The sequence below is a fragment of the Manacus candei genome, unplaced genomic scaffold (assembly GCF_025592945.1).
Source record: "Manacus candei isolate 608988 ecotype Guabito, Panama unplaced genomic scaffold, ASM2559294v1 h1tg000015l, whole genome shotgun sequence".
NCBI classification, from domain to species: domain Eukaryota; kingdom Metazoa; phylum Chordata; class Aves; order Passeriformes; family Pipridae; genus Manacus; species Manacus candei.
The window spans coordinates 220,655-241,032 of NW_026138063.1; the positions used below are offsets into that span (position 1 = coordinate 220,655).

Here is a 20,378-nt window from a genome sequence, read left to right on the forward strand (position 1 = left end):
CAACAAAGAAGGGGGAAAAAGCCAAGTAAGATTTATGTTCCAGCTACAGCAAACATTTTCTCTGTGCTTGTTAACAGAGCCACTACAAGTGCGAGACAAATTACAGATGCTGAATAACAAATGGGAATGTCATGAAAGTTTAATGTATCAGGTGACACATGGAGAGTTTTCAGGTTCTGAATCTTTGCCACAGAAGCAATAGCTGGTTGTCGAAAGCCATGAAAACTGCTTACATCGGCCCGACTGACATCCTGCTGAACACCAGTGCTCTCAGTCAGGACTTTTTTTCTCTATCTGCTCTTTGGTTGCAAAATAGGTGTTCTTCTTGGGATGAAATGTAAATTTATGAGAATGAGCCTTTCAAAATGCCCTCCTCAGTGGCCAGGCTCATGTTGCTGTTATACAGAAGGGACCTCTCTCCTTCAGGGCCCAATCAATCAACAATCAGTGGCAATGCCTTTGTTGGTGTCTGCTCTGTGTGGAGGACAGGCAGGTCCCGTGCCCAGGTCAGGCATGACATGCAATGGGCAATGGGCAAGACAGCACACGGCTGGGACAGCACACAGGAGGGACATGACCAGGACAGCACACGGGCAGGACAGCACATGGCTGGGACAGCACATGGGCAGCTCCCAGCACCTGGCAGAGGCAGCTGCTCTGGCTGAGCAGTGTGGGATGCAAAGGGCCATGCTTTCTAAACGTGCACCAAACAGCGCGTGTCGTTCACGGACTCCACCACTCCTAGCAAAAAGCCTAAGAGGGGATGAGATGAGGCAAGAAAAACAAATGCAGTCCAACTCCCAGGAACTGTTTGGTGAATCGTCAGCTACTGGCTTCTGTGCCAACAGCATGGAATGCACTGTGATTAGTGGGGATCTTCCAGTTCACCAGGAACCATCACTGTCACTGTCCAGGCTGTTCTGCTAGATCTGTGCTTCACACCAACATCCCCTTGACTCCATGCATTATAAGCAAACATGAGAACTCACTCAAAATTCATCTTAATAAATACCTGAATAAACCCTTTTACAAAGTAAATTAGTGTGATTTCCTCAGAAATCATGGTCCACTCAGCACTAAAGACATGTCTGTTCCTAGGAGTGGTCCTCACAAAGAAACTATTCTCTGGTCTTCCTAATATATTAAAGAATGCATATCATTATTCATTTCTTACCATCTTTTATTGAATAAGCCTAAGTATGTGTGATACGAAGCATTCTCCTATGAAAGGAAAAAAAAAGTGTGAGTTATCCTAAAATGCAGCATATGCCGTAATTTCAAAATACAATCTACAGAAAATACTTTGAGGTTTTGATTCATCTTCACCATATGACTCAATGTTTGGTGAAGAGGGCCTTTAAATCTTAGAGCATTTCTAATTCAGTCTTTCCTGCGAACAGTCTTCCATCCTGTAGCACAATTTCCAAAAATCACAAAATAAATATAAAATCAACCTTTTAATCCCAGATATGGAGAAACACATACCCTGTGACACAGTCCAATTGTCTAACAGCAATAAAATTGTGCTTCTCATCCTGCTGCAATCCAAGAACTTTTTCAGATTTGTGAATGTGTATCTTTATCAGTCTATAATTGCTCACCTTTGTATCAGCTAGTTTATCTACTATTTCAATTACAGAACCATCTCATGACATGTAAGAACTTGGACTATGAGTATGTTATTAATATCAGCTGACTCATCATGCATTTTCATGTCAGTCTTCCCAAAGAAATATTTTGTAGTATGAAGAAGTACCATGTGTCATAAAAATGACGATCCAGAACTAAGAGATATCTACCCATAACCTGAGCCCAGACTATGAAGTGTCTCAACCATTTTAGTAAAATATTAACAGAGGCTGTGGGTTGTTATAGTAAAATGAGAGGCTGCATTGAACGTAATTTCATTTATGGACGTTCAGAAAATTGACATCACGGCTGCAAGGACATATAAATAAGCAGCACAGGGCATGTTGGATCGACTGCAGGAACACTGACAGGAGCATTCTCAGCCCCTCTAACGGCACAGCAGAAACTGGATTTTGCAAAGTACACTGAGAAACTCCTTCTTATAAAGTAGTTTTCTGTGAACATCTGAGAGATTTTATTTTGCCTTCAATTGTGTTTGCAATATCTTTAAAGAAGCATGTGCACGGGAGGTTGTGCCAAGTGCCTGGGAACCGTTCTCATCCCCCTGGCTGTGCTCTGCACCCTCGCTAACATTTTGTTGTTTTTCCCTGGAGGAAAAGTGGCTCAAGAGAATGCACACATTACAAATGAGGTCTGGTACTTCGGAGGGATCTTGGGATCCGGTGTATTGGTAAGTACATGAATTCAAACATTCTTACCTTCCCCCCCCAGTCGTGACTTGCATTGTTGAATTTTCTCAGTACTGCAAATTCCTCTTTGATAAACAAATAAGTTATAAGTGATCCAACAGTTTGGCAATAAGTAACTTAATCTAGTGATAAGAAAAAAAAACCATAAAACTATTATATCTAAAAGAAGATGTAACTTGAATTAATCCCAATTCAAACTGTATTTCTGTTATTGGTAGATGATCTTCCCTGCCTTGGTATTTTTGGGCCTTCAGAATAATGATTGCTGTGGATGCTGTGGTAATCAGAGCTGTGGAAAGAGGTTTGCGGTAAGTGAAAGGAAACATGGCAAATAAAGTAAAAGCAAAATTGTTACGGATATTATATATGTATCTCCCTCTCACAGTCATTGAGAGACCAGACAGACGCTGTCTCAAGTGTGGGACACACAGCCCTGCCATTTGTCTGAGTGCTGGGAAGTGGAAATAGCAGGCTGTAAAAATTGTATTATGCCTCTGATGTTGTGCCACAGGTACCACAAAGCAACAAGCCTTGTTGCTTTTTGCTATCTCAAGATACTCATAGTTACTATCACAATTAAAACTAATTTCTTAAAGATCTGCACTGTTCTGTTTTGCAGAGCATAACAGTTCTCTTTAGACATTTTGTGCTGGCAGTTTTAAAAATTACTCTGGCATTTGGGCACTGCATTCCCAACTCACTGCAGACCAATACAATGGCTATAAGTGCTTCAGAATTCAAGCAGGGCATTAGTTTTTGCACGATTTAGTTACATATTAGTAAGTAAAAATGAAAACGCTGTAATAGAAAGCCAGAAAAATAAAGACATACTTTCCAATCCATCCCCATTGTACTAGAACTAGCACTGATAAGCACTTGTGAGGAGATAAAAGTATACTAATATGAAACCTGAAGGGAGACTTGGGAAGGAAAAATATAATTATTTGGTCCCAATGTGACCAGGATATCAAAGCTAACTTGTAAAGGGATAATGTAGATTTTTTTTTTTAAATGCCCTGAGTTGTCCAAGGCTTCAGTCTTGCTTGTAATCTCCTGAGAAAGACATCGGCTGAAGGGGAAGGGGAGCCTGGACAGGCGGGCCCAGAGGGGAGCAGTGCCATCTGCTGCCGGCGCCCGGCCTGTCCTCCTCAGGTACGGGACATCAGCGCTGGGAAAGCTTTTCCATACCAATGCAGGTATGCTGCAAACCTATTACATATGCGTTACACATTTATTATGCAACTGCAAACTAATATGTTTTAGCTGTTCAGGAGTTGACTATTTGATTGTTAACAGCTGAATTCAGGGAACTTACACTGACATGAATAGGATGCATTTCATTGTTTGAGTAAGAACAAAAATAACGTTATTTTTCTCTTCATCAGATGTTTTCCTCTATAATATTTGCTGCAGTTGGACTTCTGGGAGCTGGATACTGCTTTATTTTGTCGGCAGTGGCCCTAAACAAAGGCCCTAAATGTAACACTGGAAGCAGTTGGACCTACCCTTTCATGGATGGGTAAGACAAGGCAATCAGAAAAAAAGGATATTTTAAGTTTGTGACATGATTCAACTTCCAAATTCATTGTATAAAAATGGGAATTATACTGTTTGGTTAAAATACAGAAGCTCTTAGAACTGCCAGCAACACAGACCAACACTTCGTAAGGCTCAAGAGCACGGATGTAGAGAACAGCAAGTACAATTAGAACTACTGAGTTTCAAAGGAGCCAATAAAGAGAAATGTGCAGCCTCCTCCTAGGTTACTCTTGGCATGATAAGCAGTATAAGGGGATAAATTCCACCTAGATGAATAGAAGTGATATGTTACGAGACACATCCCAGAGTCTTGAGCGAATTGGCTGATGCAGTTGCCAAGCCGCTCTCCATTATATTTGAAAAGTCCTGGCAGTCAGGTGAAATCCCAGGTGACTGGAAAAGAGGAAACATTGTCCCCATCTTTAAAAAGGGTAGAAAGGAGGACCTTGGGAATGACTGACCTGTCAGCCTCACCCCTGTGCCTGGGGAGATCATGGAACAGACCCTCCTGAAAGCTGTGCTGAGGCACATGGAGGACAGGGAGGTGATTTGGGATTTGATGGGTGAACTGTTAGATGGAGAAGTGGTTGGACAGTCTCATCCAGAGGGTAGTGGTCAACAGCTCAGAGTCCTGATGGACATCAGTGACAAGTGGTGTCTCTCAGGGGTCCCTACTGAGACCAGTGTTATTTAATATCTTCACTAATGACACAGGCAACGGGATCAAGGGCACCCTCAGCAAGTTTGTGGATGACACCAAGCTGAGTGGTGCAGGTGACATCTGAAGGACAGGGCCAACCAGAGGGGCCCAGACAAGCTGAAGAAGTGGGAATCTCATGAAGTTTAACAAGACCAAGTGCAAGGTGCTGCACCAGGTCAGGGTGACTCTTGGTATCAGTCCAGGCTGGGGATGAACAGATCAAGAGCAGCCCTGGGAGAACAACTTGGGGGTGCTGGTGGGTGAGAGGCTGGACAAGCCCCGGCCGTGTGCGCTGGGAGCCCAGAAACCCCTCATGTGCTGGGCTGATCCCACAGCATGGGCGGCTGGGAAGGGGGGGATTTTGCCCCTCCGCCCCCTCAGGTGAGACCCCATCTGCAGTGCTGCCTCCAGCTACGGGGTCCCCAGCACAGGAGGGACATTGACTTGTTGGTGCAAGTCCAGAGCAGGCCACCAAGATGATTAGAGGGATGGAGAACCTCTCCTATGAGGAAAGACTGAGAGAACTGGGATTGTTCAGCCTGGAGAAGGCTTTGGGGAAACAGAATTGTGGCCTTCCAGTATCTGAAGGGAGGTGACAAGATGGAGAGGGACATTTTATAAGAGCATGTAGTGACAGGACAAGGGGGAATGGCTTCAAACTGAAAGAGAGTAGGTTTAGATCAGCTACTAGGAATAAATCCTTCCCTGTGAGGGTGGGGAGGCCCTGGCACAGGTTGCCCAGAGAAGCTGTGGCTGCCCCATCCCTGGAAGTGTCCAAGGCCAGGTTGGACAGGGCTTGGAGCAACCTGGGCTAGTGGAAGGTCTCCCTGCTCATGGCAAGGGGGTGGGACAAAATGATCTTTAAGGTTCCTTCCAACCCAAACCATTCTGTGATTCTATGATTGGATTGAAACTCGATGGTATTCAAATAATTATTATCTTTATGTCATTTTATCTTGGCTATGGCATTTGGAAGTTACCTGTTCCTCACGCTTCTCAACTTATACGTGTTCACTGTCATGTATATTTATCACTTAACCCCAGCAATCTCACTGCTCAGGCTGAAGTCAAGACACGTTTAACAGAAAACAAGACATGTTCAACAAGAACGAGCTGGCAGTGTTTCTTGCATAACACACTACAAAATTATAGTTCAGGTTAAAAAGAAAAAAAAACAAGAAAACAAGAAGTATAAAGGTGTATGATATACCTTATTTGTTCATGGGCCAGCGAGGGCTGGAAACCAAGTCCCTTTGTCTCTTTCTGGGAGTCTTTGGAAAAACGTGCTCTGTTTCAAACATAGTTTTGGTTGCAGTCAAGAAATCACTTGACAAGATCACAAACAAAACAGCACTAACAATATGCAGAGGAAATACAGTAAGTAGTTACGCAGTTCACAATTAAATCAGAATGTGAAGGTAAAAATTATGGAAAACACTTTGACCTTTATTTTAGATGAGGCATGTTGAAGAGCAAACGCTGTTCTTTTTAGCTTGGTGGGCAAGAGGCAACTTGTCTTGTAGCATTTGATGTTTTAGTTTTGGTAATTCAATTGTTTTGATTTTATTTCAATGTACTTCCTTGTTCCCAACTGTAGTTTGAGGTAATGGATTGCATGCCTGACCACCCTTCCATCCCCAACAAAAAATGCTGTAATCGAGTAAAAACAGCAAAAACACCCCTGGCAAAACACTGGCACAGATAACACCTATTTGGCACACGCTTGACTATGATCTTTTCTTCCAAGAACACCAAATTGTTCAAATGTCTAAAAAACTTGTCTCCAGTTGTTCCCTTCTGATGCCTTGTCTTTTCAAATCAATTGCTTCAACTGATCTAGAAACTAAACTGAAATCATGTTCTAGATACGTAGCACCAGTGTGGCAATGGAAATTCTTGCCAAAGTGAACAGAACCTCGGCCATGACACAACCTGTCAGCTGTGAGAGACCCCTCGCTCTGTGAGCTAACATTGTCTTCTTCCTGTTTGTTCTCCTGTAGGGATTACCTCACTGACCATTCCTTGTGGAACAAGTGTCTGGCACCCGAAAATATTGTCGTATGGCACCTGACCCTCTTCTCCTTGCTGCTGATCATGAGTTTGATCCAGGGTGTGCTCTGTGGTATTCAGGTGGTGAATGGGCTGTTTGGAACCCTCTGTGGGGACTGCAAATGCTGTGGATGTTGTGGGGTGAGCAACTGATGGTTCTGTTATTTTGTGTACTGACCAGTTATATGTACATCTGACTAGCTGACAGTCTGAAAAACTAAACTAGCCTTCATCCAGTGCCACAATCATGTTTCCTAAAGTACAGCCAAAACTGTACGCTGCTGCCACTGAGAAATAATAAAATCCTTTCAAAGTCACAGCAACTAAATTACCTCCATGTTTTTATTCTTCCAGGGAGATGGAACTGTCTAAAGAATATGAATATTGCAGACAACCCTCCTCACCTTGGGAGATCCCTTCTGCAGCCCTCCACAGAGCAGCCCTGAGATGCACTGGCTCTGGCTAAGAAGATGAGAATGAAGGGCACTTCCCTTCACCAACGTTATGAAGCCCTGACTCCCTTTCTAGCCTTCGTGAAACCCCTCATCGTGGAATAAAATAAGTGAAATTCAACTCTCACATTCATACTTATTTTTGTAAAACAGCTTCCATTTAAAAAGAGCCTATTCTCTGGCAAAATACAATTTTGGGTTACAATTTCTATTCAGGTCTGTTACGTAGCTTGTAACTCTTCAAAGCTTCTAATCTACACACGAGTGCAAATGCTATTTATTAATCTTTTTTGCAGAAGTTCAAGTTAGCTGTGTTTGGCATAGTGCTATGAAAGAGATAGGAAAGGCAATAGAGAGCTCAAAGGCAAAAATACCTTTCAGAAAGAACTTTTAAAACTTTAAAAGAAAAACCTATTTTCCAAAGAAATCAAGAAGGAAATAAGAGGGACTGGAGACATTTGAGGGGTTCAAATCAACTGCTTCTACACAAAATTTCTGAAACAAATTTTCACAAACCAGAAAATGTATTTCATGTACTTTGTATCTATGTTAGGGATATCTGAAGAACAAAGTACTCAAAAGCACTGCGAGTTCTTGACCCATATGTAAGAAATGTTAAATAGCTTGATTTAGGTACTGAGAGTTACATTAACTGAGGCAAAGTGGCCTCAGTGATACATTGTGCAAGATGCTAAATTATAAAAACCCCTCTTTAGAAACAGCTGTATGTCCCACCTGTTCTACTGCACTGCGCAGGAATTTGAGAGTACCCTTTATATTGCCACCCACTGTGCAACCATCTCACATCTATTTCATCTGTGGTGACAGCTGGCCTGCACTTCATCTTGCATTTGTCTTGTTTTATTTATATGAAGCCTTTGGGGACGTGGAATGTTTCTCATCAGCATTCAACAAAGGGATGGGTGGCTGCATAGTTTACAACTTTGATATATTAATAAACAGAATACATAAATCTTTGTGGGACATAGGATAAGAAATAACAGACAGCAAGCTATGATACCTAAAACCAAAACAAACGGGTGCTTCATGAGTTAGTGCTTCCAAGAGACATCCAGCTACATGGTGGTTTTATAACACGAGCTAATACACAGGAGATATTGACACAAGGCACACACATTTCATCTGGTGATCCAGACTCCATTCACACCTTGGCCTGGAGGTGTATCCAACAAGGGAAAAGGAGCTGAAGCAACAGCTCAGCTGAACTCGCACTTCAAAGTGGCAACAACAGTATTCCCAAATCTTTTCAGTTATGGCTAACATCTGAGGCTGTCCCCTAGCACTTAGTTTCAGTGTCAGTTCTGCAGTAATTGGAGATTGCTCTGTGTTTTTACTGAGCTAAATGTCCAGTGAAATCAAGGAAAGTGATTGATCATAGATCCTTATAACAGAGAATGAAATAACAGGCCAGTGGTGCTTCTGCAAGAGAAGTCACAGTTAAAGAGAGGGCAGTGCTAGGCAGGAACAGAAGGATGATGGCAAGAGAGAAATCACAACCAGGGATAACTGAAAGTGTTAAAACAGACCTCAGGAGCCCTGACCAACTTGAACACCACACTCTGTTGTAGCGTGTACAAATATCAACATACATACAAAAATACAGAAGCAGAAATCCTAGTAGCAGAAAGGAAAAATATTATTATTGTTCGTAAAATCTCAAGACATGCTCATGTTAACTGAAGCTTATTCACCCATAAAAACTGCCTGCTTAGTGACCAGATGACCAGAGTACTGAGAGCACGGCAACTTTGACATTGTGTGGCACTGTTTCAGCCAAGAGCTTACTTAAAAGGAAACACATCGGTTATTAAACAACTCAGAGTACATGTGGAGTGTACACATGTGATTTTGAGCTCACGCACTTCAGCATGATAAAACTGGTGTCCCTGCACAGCTGAAGTATATACAGTTAAGAGTTCTCTTCATTGCTCATCTCCAATAAATAGACTGCAACAAAATGATACGTTAACCACAGCACAGTGTGACTTGCCAGGGAATGATGCATTATTTAACTGGCAACTCTCTGCAAAAGGTTCATTTCTAAAATAGTGAAGTAACATATACTTCACATATACCTCAAAAAAAATTGCTCAGCCCAGAGCAAGGGATGTTTTCTAATATCATTCCAGTCTTGAAAGCTCATTACTGGTTCCCAGTTCAACTTTAGCCCCCCCCTTCATGGATTCTACATTACTCATGGTATAACCAGCAGCAAGGCAAACAATGGCAAACCCTGGAGCAACCCCAGCTGTCCGAGGGTGGGAAGGCTGACTTGTTCCATTACACGGATACAGGTGGGGTCTTTACCACAGGGGGTAGACACTGGTATCACAGTACTGAACATGAATAAGAACCCAGATAAAACACTTCTGACCTTTTTTCTTGCCAAATTACTTTTTCACTAGATCAGGACACACTGCTTTACTGAAATTACAAAAGCTCTGCCAACACAATGGGACTTTCTTATAGACATCTTCACCTGAGAAGCAGCACCGTTACCCTCCACCTCTCATTGCTAGTTTGCTGCAGGACTCTGCTGAGATACAGACTGCCCCCACCTGTGCAGCCTAACAATCCAAACCAGGAAGAATCTTCAATAGGCGCTGAAGATGACACAATTTGCTCATTAACTGTGCTAGTTAGAGTAATTTATGGCATTATTTGGAAACAGGTCTGTGCAGAAAGCGGCACCAGTAAACGTCTCTCCCGCTTTGTCCCGTAGGCACTTTGCCTCCCGCGGGGCCGAGAGCCCGCTCGGAGCCTCCCGGGCCCCGCGGGGCGCTCAGGACACGCGACCCGCGAGATCTCCCGCAGGTCGGACCACGGTCACGGCCGCCTTCTCCTACCTGCTGCCGGCGTCGCTCCTCCGCCCCGGCCCCGCTGAGGGCGGGAGCTGCAGCCCCGGCCCGGCCGGGCGGAGCGGTGTGAGGAACCTCGGGCGGGCCCACCTCCTGCCCGGCCTCACCCTCCCGCTCCGAAGAGGATTCTGGACACAGCTGTTGACAATGATTCTTGTTTTCTGAAGAAAACAAAACAAAGCCAACCCCACCCTACCCCAAAGTTTTAATTTTTCCGGGAAATTGTGTGTGACTCCAGCCATTGTGCTTTTAGGAATGATGAGGTACCTGATGGGGACACGAGCATTGTTAATAGTTGAGGGAAGACTGAGGTTTTGGGGACCAGCTAAGAAAGACTGTAATAGCACTGCTGGTATTTTCATATACCATACGCCCTCCGAAGGGGCCTCCATGGAATGCCGGAGTGATGTGCAGCCGCCAGCCCGGGACAGACACCGGCTCTGGGGCTGTGGGTGCGGCCTGACCTGCACTGGCGTGAGGGACCCATGGAGGGCCCGCCCGGGGCTGCTCTTCCACCCTCCGTCTGGGACAGCCGCGGTGCGGGCAGGCCTCTGAAAGGACGGGGATTTTCAGGCCGTACCAACCTCAGGAAATCGCTCCCGAAGGAGTGGTTTTAGCACAGCTCCTGGGTAACAACACCCAGCAGCAGCAAGGCTGTAGCGAGCATGGCTGAGCAGCTTGGAAGGAGAGACCTTCTGAAGTCTTGTGAGCTGGTACCATTAGGAACAAACTGAATGACCTTTACAAACACACATTCACTATTTCTGCCAAAGAAACCTGATTAATATTCCTAAGTAAATAAAGCATGAATTAGCAATCACGTCTCCAAACACAGTCAGAAGCTAATACACTTGGCATTTATGTTCGATGGAGGCTCCAGATCTTTTTTATGTAAATGCAAGATACCGTTAAGACACATTCTAACAATTAACTTTAATAAATTATGGAAGAGAATGATTCAAGAAAAATTATTAAAATTAATTAATAGTAACAGCTGAACTGGATCTTGAATGACTCATGTCACGTGCCCTGACAGTAAAGACCAGACATTCAAACAGAATCCCAGGATGTTTAGGTTTCATGGCTTGTTCCTAGGAAAGAAGACAGGTATTTTCTTAATGCAGAATTTAAGAAACTTCTTGAATAAGGGATCAGACTTAAGGCACTTTTTAAGCCCCCAAAGCAGCATTTAACAGCCAATGGACTGAGTGCTAAAGATTCTGCTTAGAGATAACAGTATTAAACAAATCATAAACCAGCACTTGTGTTGTTAGTGAATTATGAATTACAAGGTGCCACTAAAAGAAACAAGTAATGGTGGCACTGGGGAGTATGTTATAAGCATTCCAAGTAAAATTGTAACCACCACTAACAGCCATAACAACAACTACTAATAAACTGAAAGATAACGGTAAAATAACCATTTGACTTGCTAAGTACTAATATTTTTATTCAACATTTATGCCTTTTTCACAGATTTGTATGTCTGCACCTTTATTCCAAGCAGTGTTGTACAATTCCCTGGGAAGCACATACTAAAACCTGCCAAAAAACTAAAACCCAACAAAACAAAACAAAACATTTAAAAAACCAATATGCATCCAAAAATCTTTCAAGTTCATTTGTATTTGTTTTTCATGTACAAGATCAAAGAAATAATTTAAAAAAAAAATCCCAGAATCAAACCCTGGATATTACAGTTTGATCTGATTGTTTGATCTCATTGCTTTTGATACATACAATCTATTGCAAGTTACTAAATATTATAAACAAATGCTCACACATGTCATATAACAAAATTAAAAAAGTAAATAAAATAGTTAAAGAACTAGCATGTATGTGGATGTATATATTAGGAAACAAGTTTATTTGAACACCCACCCACATTTTTCTGTAATTAAAATAGACATTTAAATCCTTCCCTTCCCCCAAACAGCATTTGTCAAAAAGTCAGATCCAATCCCTCCCCAAGTCACATTCTAACAGTATTACCAGAATACAAACTGTAATTAACAACATCCCATTACTTCAGTATCACCAAGACTTACGTATGCCACCCTCAGGGATGGTCACGGCAAAACTGTCCAGTTGGCACACTGGTTGTATTTATACTACAAATAGACAGTGTACATTTAGTACAGTAAATGTTCAAAATCTCAAATAACACAGTGAAATATTGTCAGCAATAAATTTATTTTCATATTACACATGCTTTGAATACTGAAAAGTTCTGCCACAACCCTGTTTAAAGCCAAAACCTTTTTAAAAAAGAGAACATTGAAAAACATATTTTGTTGTTGCTACACTTCACCTGATACACCCTCTCAATTACAAAAATTAGAAGCTGACAGCATAAAGAATCACTTTTAACTTAAGCACAATTTGCTTCATGATTGAGTAAAGATCTGACCTAAGATTCTGGCAGCTGTTTCACCCTGAAGTGCTGTTCTGCACAGCACCCTCCTGTTTCAGATCTGCTGCTGGTTTTTTATGGAAGTAACATGGAAACACAGTTTATGATTGCTTTACCGTTTTAAGGTCTTTGCACCAAGACACTCAACCACCAGAAACACCAATGAAAAGGAATCAAGCTTGCAGGTTCACAATTCTGGTAAATATCTGATATGACTTCACTAGAAAGCTGCATCAGTCTTCCCTGTAGGAAGTACAGCCTTCGGCTGACAACAGTGAGTGGGGCCAGGCAGGAATCAGCATTCCCAGCAGCCCAGAGCCAACCAGCTCGGAATAGCTTTTATTATGACAAACTCACACGTTCAATGGTGCAGACTTGCTAGCAAATGAACAAACTGCATTCTCTACCCATAATCTGCTGATGAGCACTATCCTCTGGATCACACCAGCACTCAGACCTGGAGCTGCTGCGGGTCCTTCCAGCAGTGACAGCATCAGCTTCTCACACCAACTGAGCAGTGCTGGCAACCTGGCCTTGCACGTTGGCCAAAAGACCTCCAATTCTTTAGTGCCAGTCATGGCACTAAAGAACAAAGCCCTAGGATCATCTGTTTTTCATTTAGGCTGACAACCTGAAGAAATCCTTAAAAGAGAGAGATTAAACCTAATTACAGTAATACTGGTCAGCCCTGCCCGGTCCCCTGTTTGTTGGAAAGAAATGTTGTGCTATCTCAAAAGTTAGCACTAGTAAAAATAATTAACATGCCCCCCCCCAAGTAATAGCTCCTCCAAAAGAGTAAAAGAAATGCAATGCCCATTCAGTAATTAAATTCTGTGCAGACACAACCCTGCTGTAACATCTCTTTTTCTATTTAAAAAACCCCAAACCCAACCAAAAACATTTAAAAAAGCTACTTTTCCCTATGTAATAAAACTTCACAACTGTAGGTCTTTGCCTTCCATCTTTTTTCTAAAATGTCAATATGTGTGCTTTTTATTTTCCATCCTGTGACACCACGTACACCCAGCAGTTCACCACAGACGGGGTTGTTTATTGAGTGCTTCAGTTACGTTTTTCACTGAACACCAGAGATCCATTTGCTGTGTCCCTGTCTGCAGCCACCCTTCCCAGCAAGGATTTACATTTTTTACCTCATCATTTGTCTTCCAAACCTACTCTGTATTACCACCACTTCATCTCTGACCTTTTCACCTACCTTCACCCAACCAGATGGAAAAAAGTCTTTAGTGATCAATATTCTGGCGCATCAGTAAGATCTTGTTAAGTGTTATCAGACGTGGTAAACACACATTTACACTTAGTGCTACATCTCTTCTCTTTATATAGCCTGGGTTAAGCTTAGAGAAAAGTTTTAATGCCTTTCATAAACAAATCTATTTTTCCATATAAAAAAATGTAAATTCATAGATTATAAATAAAACAATTTCAAAATATTTAAGAATTTTCAGGACTTCATTTGCATTTCAGGGGAACTGCAAGCTTAATGTCCTTGATGCCTTCTCAGTCCCAAACCTCTGGTAAGGAGGTGTTTGTAGGCTACATAATAGGTAGAAACACAGAGCACGTGCCTCGTGTCCTGCGCACCAATTACAGTAATGAAAGACACAAGAACTAAGCAGCTTTACCAGGCACGTCCCAATGCTGCTTCAGCAGTACCCTGATAAAGTTACTGCATTTTTTCATGTATACAACTACATGTATTTTGACATTGTCAGTTAAAAACATTACTGAAAACAGTATGAGGAAGGGGTTTTTCCCACTATGTATAACATTAACGAGTTGTGCCACATTTTCCAGCCCTGACTTTAAAAGAATATTTTTTCACTTAAGATACTTGCCACAGATTTTATATATATATAAAAAATTGTTTGTTCATGTGTTAAGTTACAAAATTGTAGTGCTTAATATAATAAACATAAAAATCTAAGAATTTTTTTTAAATGCTTGTTTATAATACATTGCTTTGTTGTTAAAAGGCAGCAGTCAGTACCAGCCTGGTTTATTTTGCAACAATATTTTAGTGTAAAAAGGTTGCTAAACAGTTCTGGTACTTTCAGATTGGAAGTATTTATTTTCTGAAAACTATACAGTAATATACTGAAAAAAAGAAACTGCTATAGTATTGTTTGTGCCTTTATAAATATAAAATGATAATTACTATGGCTCATATGGATCAGATTTAATCTGTATTCCATACAGCACAGTTAGTTACTAAGATCTAATAAAAAAAGATTTTTAAGGCTTAAGTAAGTTGATTTAAAAAAGTTTCTGATACTATTGTCATAAACACAGTAATAAAACTGCTCTCCTGGCCTGATGCTGTGCATGTTTTCTGAACCAACTGACCTAGCAGTTAGCTTTTGTGGTTCACAAAGGGTCTGTGATGTCAGTCAATACCCAGGAGATCAGTCACGGACATGCACAAACATCAGCCACTTTCTGTCCTTAAAGTGAAACATTACTGCCTGGTCTGAAAAGGTAAAGAAGTACACAGATGTCTAAAGTAGTGTGCTTTTTAAAAAGAAATATATATGCATATATGTATATATATGTATATGTGTGTGTGTATATATAAAATACGTATTTTATATTTAAATTGTTATCAATCAAATCCAGGCAGAGATTAAACTGATCATAAAGATGACGTAGCAAAACTCATTAAGGCAGTACGTTGTATCTCTTGAGGATTTTCAGATATTCTGCTTCTATCTCAAGAGGAATAAGAAATGTGAATTGCATTGTAGGCCCAATCAGCATTGCCTGATTACAGCCAGGTAAGGAAGGGCTCATTTTTGTTGAGTACTGACTCCACATCATTGAGAATAGGGATCAAGTCTTCTGACTCTAGAGTCCCAAGATCAACATTTGTTCCTGGAAGACAGTCGAGGAAATCAGGGAAACGTGTTTGTTGTGGATTTATGTTCATTGTTGTCTGTGGTATAGTTTCTCCTAGGAAAAGTAAAGAAGAACTTTTGAAATACCAAACTGTTCTTGTGGGTAATTTAAAACAACAAAATTGACTTAAAACAACAGAACTGACTTAAAATTCAGACTCCCCCTTTCCCATGAACACTTGTGAGCACTCCTACCACCACATGGGATAGGAGTTACTCAAAACTGTATTTGCAGAATGCACATTCTTCTAAGAGTACTCTTCACATCCTTGCTTTGCTCTCAAAAACATGAAAGGCCCTTTCAGCAGTGCCCAAAGCACCCAGCTCTGGCCTTCCACTTTGGAGGCAAGGACGGTTCCAAGTTTGTTCCCTGGTCCGCCCAGGGAGCAGCAGAGGAGCCTCATGTACACATCCATCCTGTTCTCTGCACCAGGGCAATGCTGTCCATGGGGAATAATTGAAAAACATGCTTTACAGCAATTTAGCTCTATAATAGTACTTTTTTTTTAAAATAAATTAATAATAACAAGCATGGAAGCCTTTAATAGAGAAACCTTTCACTCTCTGCATAATCTAGAACTTCTGATGACTTCAAAAGGAAGTTTAGGTGAGGAAGTTCTGAGAATTCCACTCTCTGGAAAAAAGCTTGTTGGTTTTCTAGTAATTTATTTCAGTATTCTAAACACCATGAGGACATTAATATAAAATAAATACATACCAAAACCTAAACTAGTAAAATACATTCTGTTTGAAGGCAAATCCAACTTTGCCACTGTAAGAGATGTACTAATGAGACTGATTTCCCAGAGTTAGAAAATGCAGTGATTTGTACATGTAACCCAAGACCAGGTTCTTACTCCTCCTACCTTGGACAATGGCATGAAAACAGAAATTAAGGCTCACATTTTTCAACTTTACTCATTTTGTTTAATATCAGTCTAAGGTAAAAGGGCAGAATCTGGACTTAAGCTAAAGCTGAGAACCTTCTGGGCACCAAGCACCTTCTGGGCATTTCCTCCCTCAGTCTCAGGCTGTTCTCTCACATAGGAAAGCCAGAGATTATTGTTCAGTTATGCAATTACAAAACATTACTAGTTATAGCACAAAGTTATTAATATGACTATACTTTAAGCTAAATCAGAATATTCTACCTGTATCCATCTCATCTACGTTGCTGAGGAAATCTTCAGGTGTTGTTGGTATACTGTAGCATCCTAATCCCAAGCCACTGTCCGAACTCTGTTCCCTGGAATGGTATGGCCCACTATAAATTGAAACATGAAAAAGCCTCAGTAAAGATGCTCTGGTAGACACAGTCCCTGAGCACAGTGTTGGAAGAGAGCACAGGAGGTTCCATTTTAAAGTTAGATACTGAGTCATTAAGCCTCACTCTCAACTGTTGGCCACTGATTAGCCAACATCATATTTGGGTCACATCAGCCCAAATAACAAAGCAATTGCAGTGAGGCCACTCTTAAATTTTGAAATACACACACACATATATATATATATATATAAAAATATATAAATATATATATATACACACAAACCCAGTTCTGATAGCCTAAAAAATTGAGTGTATTAATACTTAGATAATATTCTACATAATGTCTTCCACATACCCCAACAGTACAGTTAAAACCATCTGTCACAATTTATTAATTTTTCTAAGATTCCTTCTTGAAGCATAAACTGAAATATTTTGGGTCAGCCATTCAGCCACATCCCCTGTTTATAGTGAGTGCAAAAGAAGATGATACAGGAACTACTTTAGAGATACAGCTTTAACAGTCTAGAGAAGGCAACAGAAGCAATTGCCTAATGAAGAAGGAACTTGCCTGTTCAAGAAAGGATCGGATCCATTATTTGTAATAGGCCTCATGTCCTGTGTCATGGCAGGGGTGTTCACAGCTGTCTGAACTGGGACCATGTTTTCCGAGTCCATAGGAAGTTGTCTGCATAGAGCAGCTTCCTGAAAAGGCAAATAAATATACAAGAAGGGTTATTCCAACAGCTCAGAAGTACTGCAGTCTTGTAACAAGTGACCACATAACATATACACAAGAGGAAAGTAGTTCTGAAGGATGTCACTGATGACTATTTGTTTACACTGATTTGAAGAAAATCCTGATGTAGACAGACAGCATCTCTCACACCCACCTGTGCTGGATTAAAGCCCCACAGAACCTCTGTCAGTTTTACCACATCTGGAAGCCAGTCCCAGAGTTCAGCAACCATAAAGTACTGAACATGCCAGAAGAAAACTGCTGGAACCAAGACTGTGACCCAATAATCTTTAGGACAAACTCTCTGCCTCATAATAAGCATCTGCCTCATGACCTGTCTCATGTCTGCTGTCTGCAGGATGACAAACAAGCAATCAGAGACAAAGGAAACTTGTTTCACAACTCTTCTTGAAAGATAAATTCTTCCAGCATTATCTCTGCAAAACACCCATGACATCTAGTGGTGCAGAGTTCTATACAGAGGTCGTCTGGCTCCAGCAGGATGTTCCAAACAAATAAGACCTTAAAATAATCAAGCTGGATCTGTTTTTAACCTAATTTTTCAACTTTTTTTTTTAATGAAATAAGCAAAGTAAATATTTCACTTAAATCCTAGGAGAAAACTTTTCCCAATGAATCAGTCATTCATTCTCCCAAGTAGAGAAAGGATTAACAGGTTGTTGAGTCTAGAATATGATGTTTTACTATGTTTTCAATTGATTCTTTTCATTGAGGAGGAGTGGTCTGATCTCTTCTTTATAATAAAATTATCAATATATTTACTGATAAATTATAATTTACATTAGATGGTTTCATTATTTAGCAAGTGTTAAGAACTGTCTGAAGATTCTTAACAGCTTATGCACGAGGAGGCTCAGGGGAGACCTCATCACTCTCTACAACTACCTGAAAGGAGGTTGTAGCCAGGTGGGATTTGGTCTCTTCTCCCAGGCAACCATCAGCAAGACAAGACGGCTCGGTCTTAAACTGTGCCAGGGGAGATTTAGGTTGGATATTAGGAAGAAATTCTTTACAGAGAGGGTAATCAAGCATTGGGATGGGCTGCCCAGGGAGGTGGTGGATTCTCCATCCCTGGAGGTTTTCAAGATAAGACTGGATGTGGCATCAGTGCCATGGTCTGGTAACCACGGTGGTAGTAGATCAAGGGTTGGACTTGATGATCCTGGAGGTCCCTTCCAACCCAACTGATTCTATGATTCTATGATAGGTCATGTATATGATTACAATGGTGATGTTTCTATTTAGAATTTAATCATCTGGAGTCTGCGAAAAAGCACAAACCTCAGAGAATGGGCAGGTGTCTTTTTTAACTGTCTACATGCAGATATTCTCAGCACTTTTTTAAAATATAAGAATAACAGGTACCGCCACACAAGATTTAGACAGACTTTCCAAAGCAAAACACTTCTGAGGTGAAAAACCTGCAGCACCCTCAAGAAAAACTCACACCATCATTTACAAAATCTAAGTTCCTGTCTCTTCTTTGTTGCAAGAAACATGACATTTATACTTGATCTACTCTCCCTTGGGGAATGGTATGTCACCTCCCGTGTCTTTATTTCAACATATTGCATATCGCTTGTTATATTAACTCCATGGGTACTTTAAAATGTGGAACAACAGACTCCTGCACATTGGAGTCAGAACTGACTGGGGAAGAAGACAGAGCACTGGCTCCACCATACATGACGTATGATCCTCCTCTGCTGCAGGTCATTTGTTCAGAAGTCACACTGCAGTTTTAGTACTGTTAGAGATGTCAGATTCCTTCACCTCTTTGACATTATCACAGCAATGATCAGTAGCAACAGATCAAGTACACAACGCCCAAAGATGCATGATAGCCTGCTATGTCCTGTTCTCTATTCTAAGTATGACTACAAGGTTTTTAAGAGGAATATTTGTTAATCCCCTATCCTAGGTTAAAAAAGTCTGGCAAAAAATACCAGAGACTTCCCACACCCTCTGAGCAGCAATGTTATTACAGCCTCAGTCAGACTAGTGAGCTCTCAGTCTTTGAATGCAGGAGGGTCCCTCCCCTTTGGCCAGCAGAGACAATCTCTGGCATTCAGTTGAGAAAGGACCAAATGTCCTTAAAGATCTGCTTGGCGCTATGGCACACGCTATTTTAAAAACCCAAAGAGGACTTTCAAAATGAATAACAAAATAGAGTAAATTAAAAACACCACCGTATTCTGACATCACAAAGCCATGTCAAAAAGCTTCATCAGTAGCTATCTGCAAAACTCTTTAAAAGCTTCACAGCACTGCAGTGAGCTGAATGATTCAAAGCCTCTGAACACAGTTCTGATGTAAACTTCTTTTTAGCTGTATGCCAGACAAATGCAGGAAATCTTTGTCACATTTCCTGGAACCCTCCTTGGCAGAACTAATCTGAGCTCCATCCTTAGTTGCCAAACCCTTGTTTCCAGCTGGAGGAGATGAGTGAGAGCATTTTTATATTGAGTTTACATTGCTGATCGCTGCAATTCCTCTTTTGCCAGTCCTCATGCTTAGGGTGGAAAGCAAGAGATGTAGACCTTGCCTGTGCCACCGGTAAATCAGACCCTGGGCCAGTGTGTGCTGTGAAAGGAGCACAGAGGGGCATTTTTCTGTTGAGGCTACAGCAGGCCAGGGTCTACTCTGTGAGGACAAAACAGCAATAAATGTTCCTCTGCATTTTCCCCCACTGCTTTTTCAGCCTCTTCTGAACTGCTGTAACTTTCTGTGGATGCATTTATGCAGTAGAATCCCCTGGATCAGAAAGGAGCCTCTGAGAAGCGTTGCTTTCAGTGTTCTCCTCCCAGCTGGGCATGCTGCTCCACCTCATCAGCTGCTGCCAGGAATGGCTGTGGGGAGCCAGCAGCTGCTGCTGGGCTGAAAGGTTTGTGACCCTCCAAAGAATCCTTCCCCTCTCACTCAAACACTCTGTGCCTCCTCACAGCTGCTGGCAGCAGTGTACACACTTACTCAGCATTCTTCCCTTAGATAGGTTACACTAGAAAAGCAAAAACAGCGGTGGAGGGTCAGAGTGGGAGTAACTGTACTTGGACACTGGCAACTCC

General features: G+C 41.4%; 2 protein-coding genes across 2 annotated transcripts in view; one reads left to right on the plus strand and one right to left on the minus strand.

The window, feature by feature from the left end:
* Nucleotides 1-1,905: 1,905 nt before the first annotated feature.
* TM4SF4 (transmembrane 4 L six family member 4) lies at nucleotides 1,906-7,200 on the plus strand. Its single transcript, XM_051782231.1, has 5 exons — nucleotides 1,906-2,320; nucleotides 2,558-2,647; nucleotides 3,725-3,858; nucleotides 6,579-6,768; nucleotides 6,982-7,200. The coding sequence occupies exons 1-5, from the start codon at nucleotides 2,147-2,149 to the stop codon at nucleotides 6,997-6,999; spliced, it is 606 nt and encodes a 201-aa protein (XP_051638191.1). The 5' UTR covers nucleotides 1,906-2,146; the 3' UTR covers nucleotides 7,000-7,200.
* Nucleotides 7,201-11,554: 4,354 nt separating this feature from the next.
* Nucleotides 11,555-20,378, minus strand: part of WWTR1 (WW domain containing transcription regulator 1) — a 51,207-nt gene continuing 42,383 nt past the window's right edge. Inside the window, exons 4-6 of the mRNA XM_051782226.1 lie at nucleotides 17,125-17,258; nucleotides 16,438-16,550; nucleotides 11,555-15,341 (exon numbers count right to left, since the gene is read on the minus strand). Of these exons, the coding sequence (XP_051638186.1) occupies nucleotides 15,157-15,341; nucleotides 16,438-16,550; nucleotides 17,125-17,258 (432 nt within the window). The 3' untranslated portion in view covers nucleotides 11,555-15,156. The remainder of the gene's footprint in view (nucleotides 15,342-16,437; nucleotides 16,551-17,124; nucleotides 17,259-20,378) is intronic.

What these genes read in the sequence shown, in the direction of transcription:
- TM4SF4 (XM_051782231.1), top strand. Translation starts at nt 2,147, where the DNA reads ATGTGCACGGGAGGTTGTGCCAAGTGCCTGGGAACCGTTCTCATCCCC. An exon ending in TCTTGGGATCCGGTGTATTG is followed by an intron (nt 2,321 to 2,557) that starts GTAAGTACATGA and finishes TGTTATTGGTAG; the next exon opens with ATGATCTTCCCTGCCTTGGT. An exon ending in GCTGTGGAAAGAGGTTTGCG is followed by an intron (nt 2,648 to 3,724) that starts GTAAGTGAAAGG and finishes TCTCTTCATCAG; the next exon opens with ATGTTTTCCTCTATAATATT.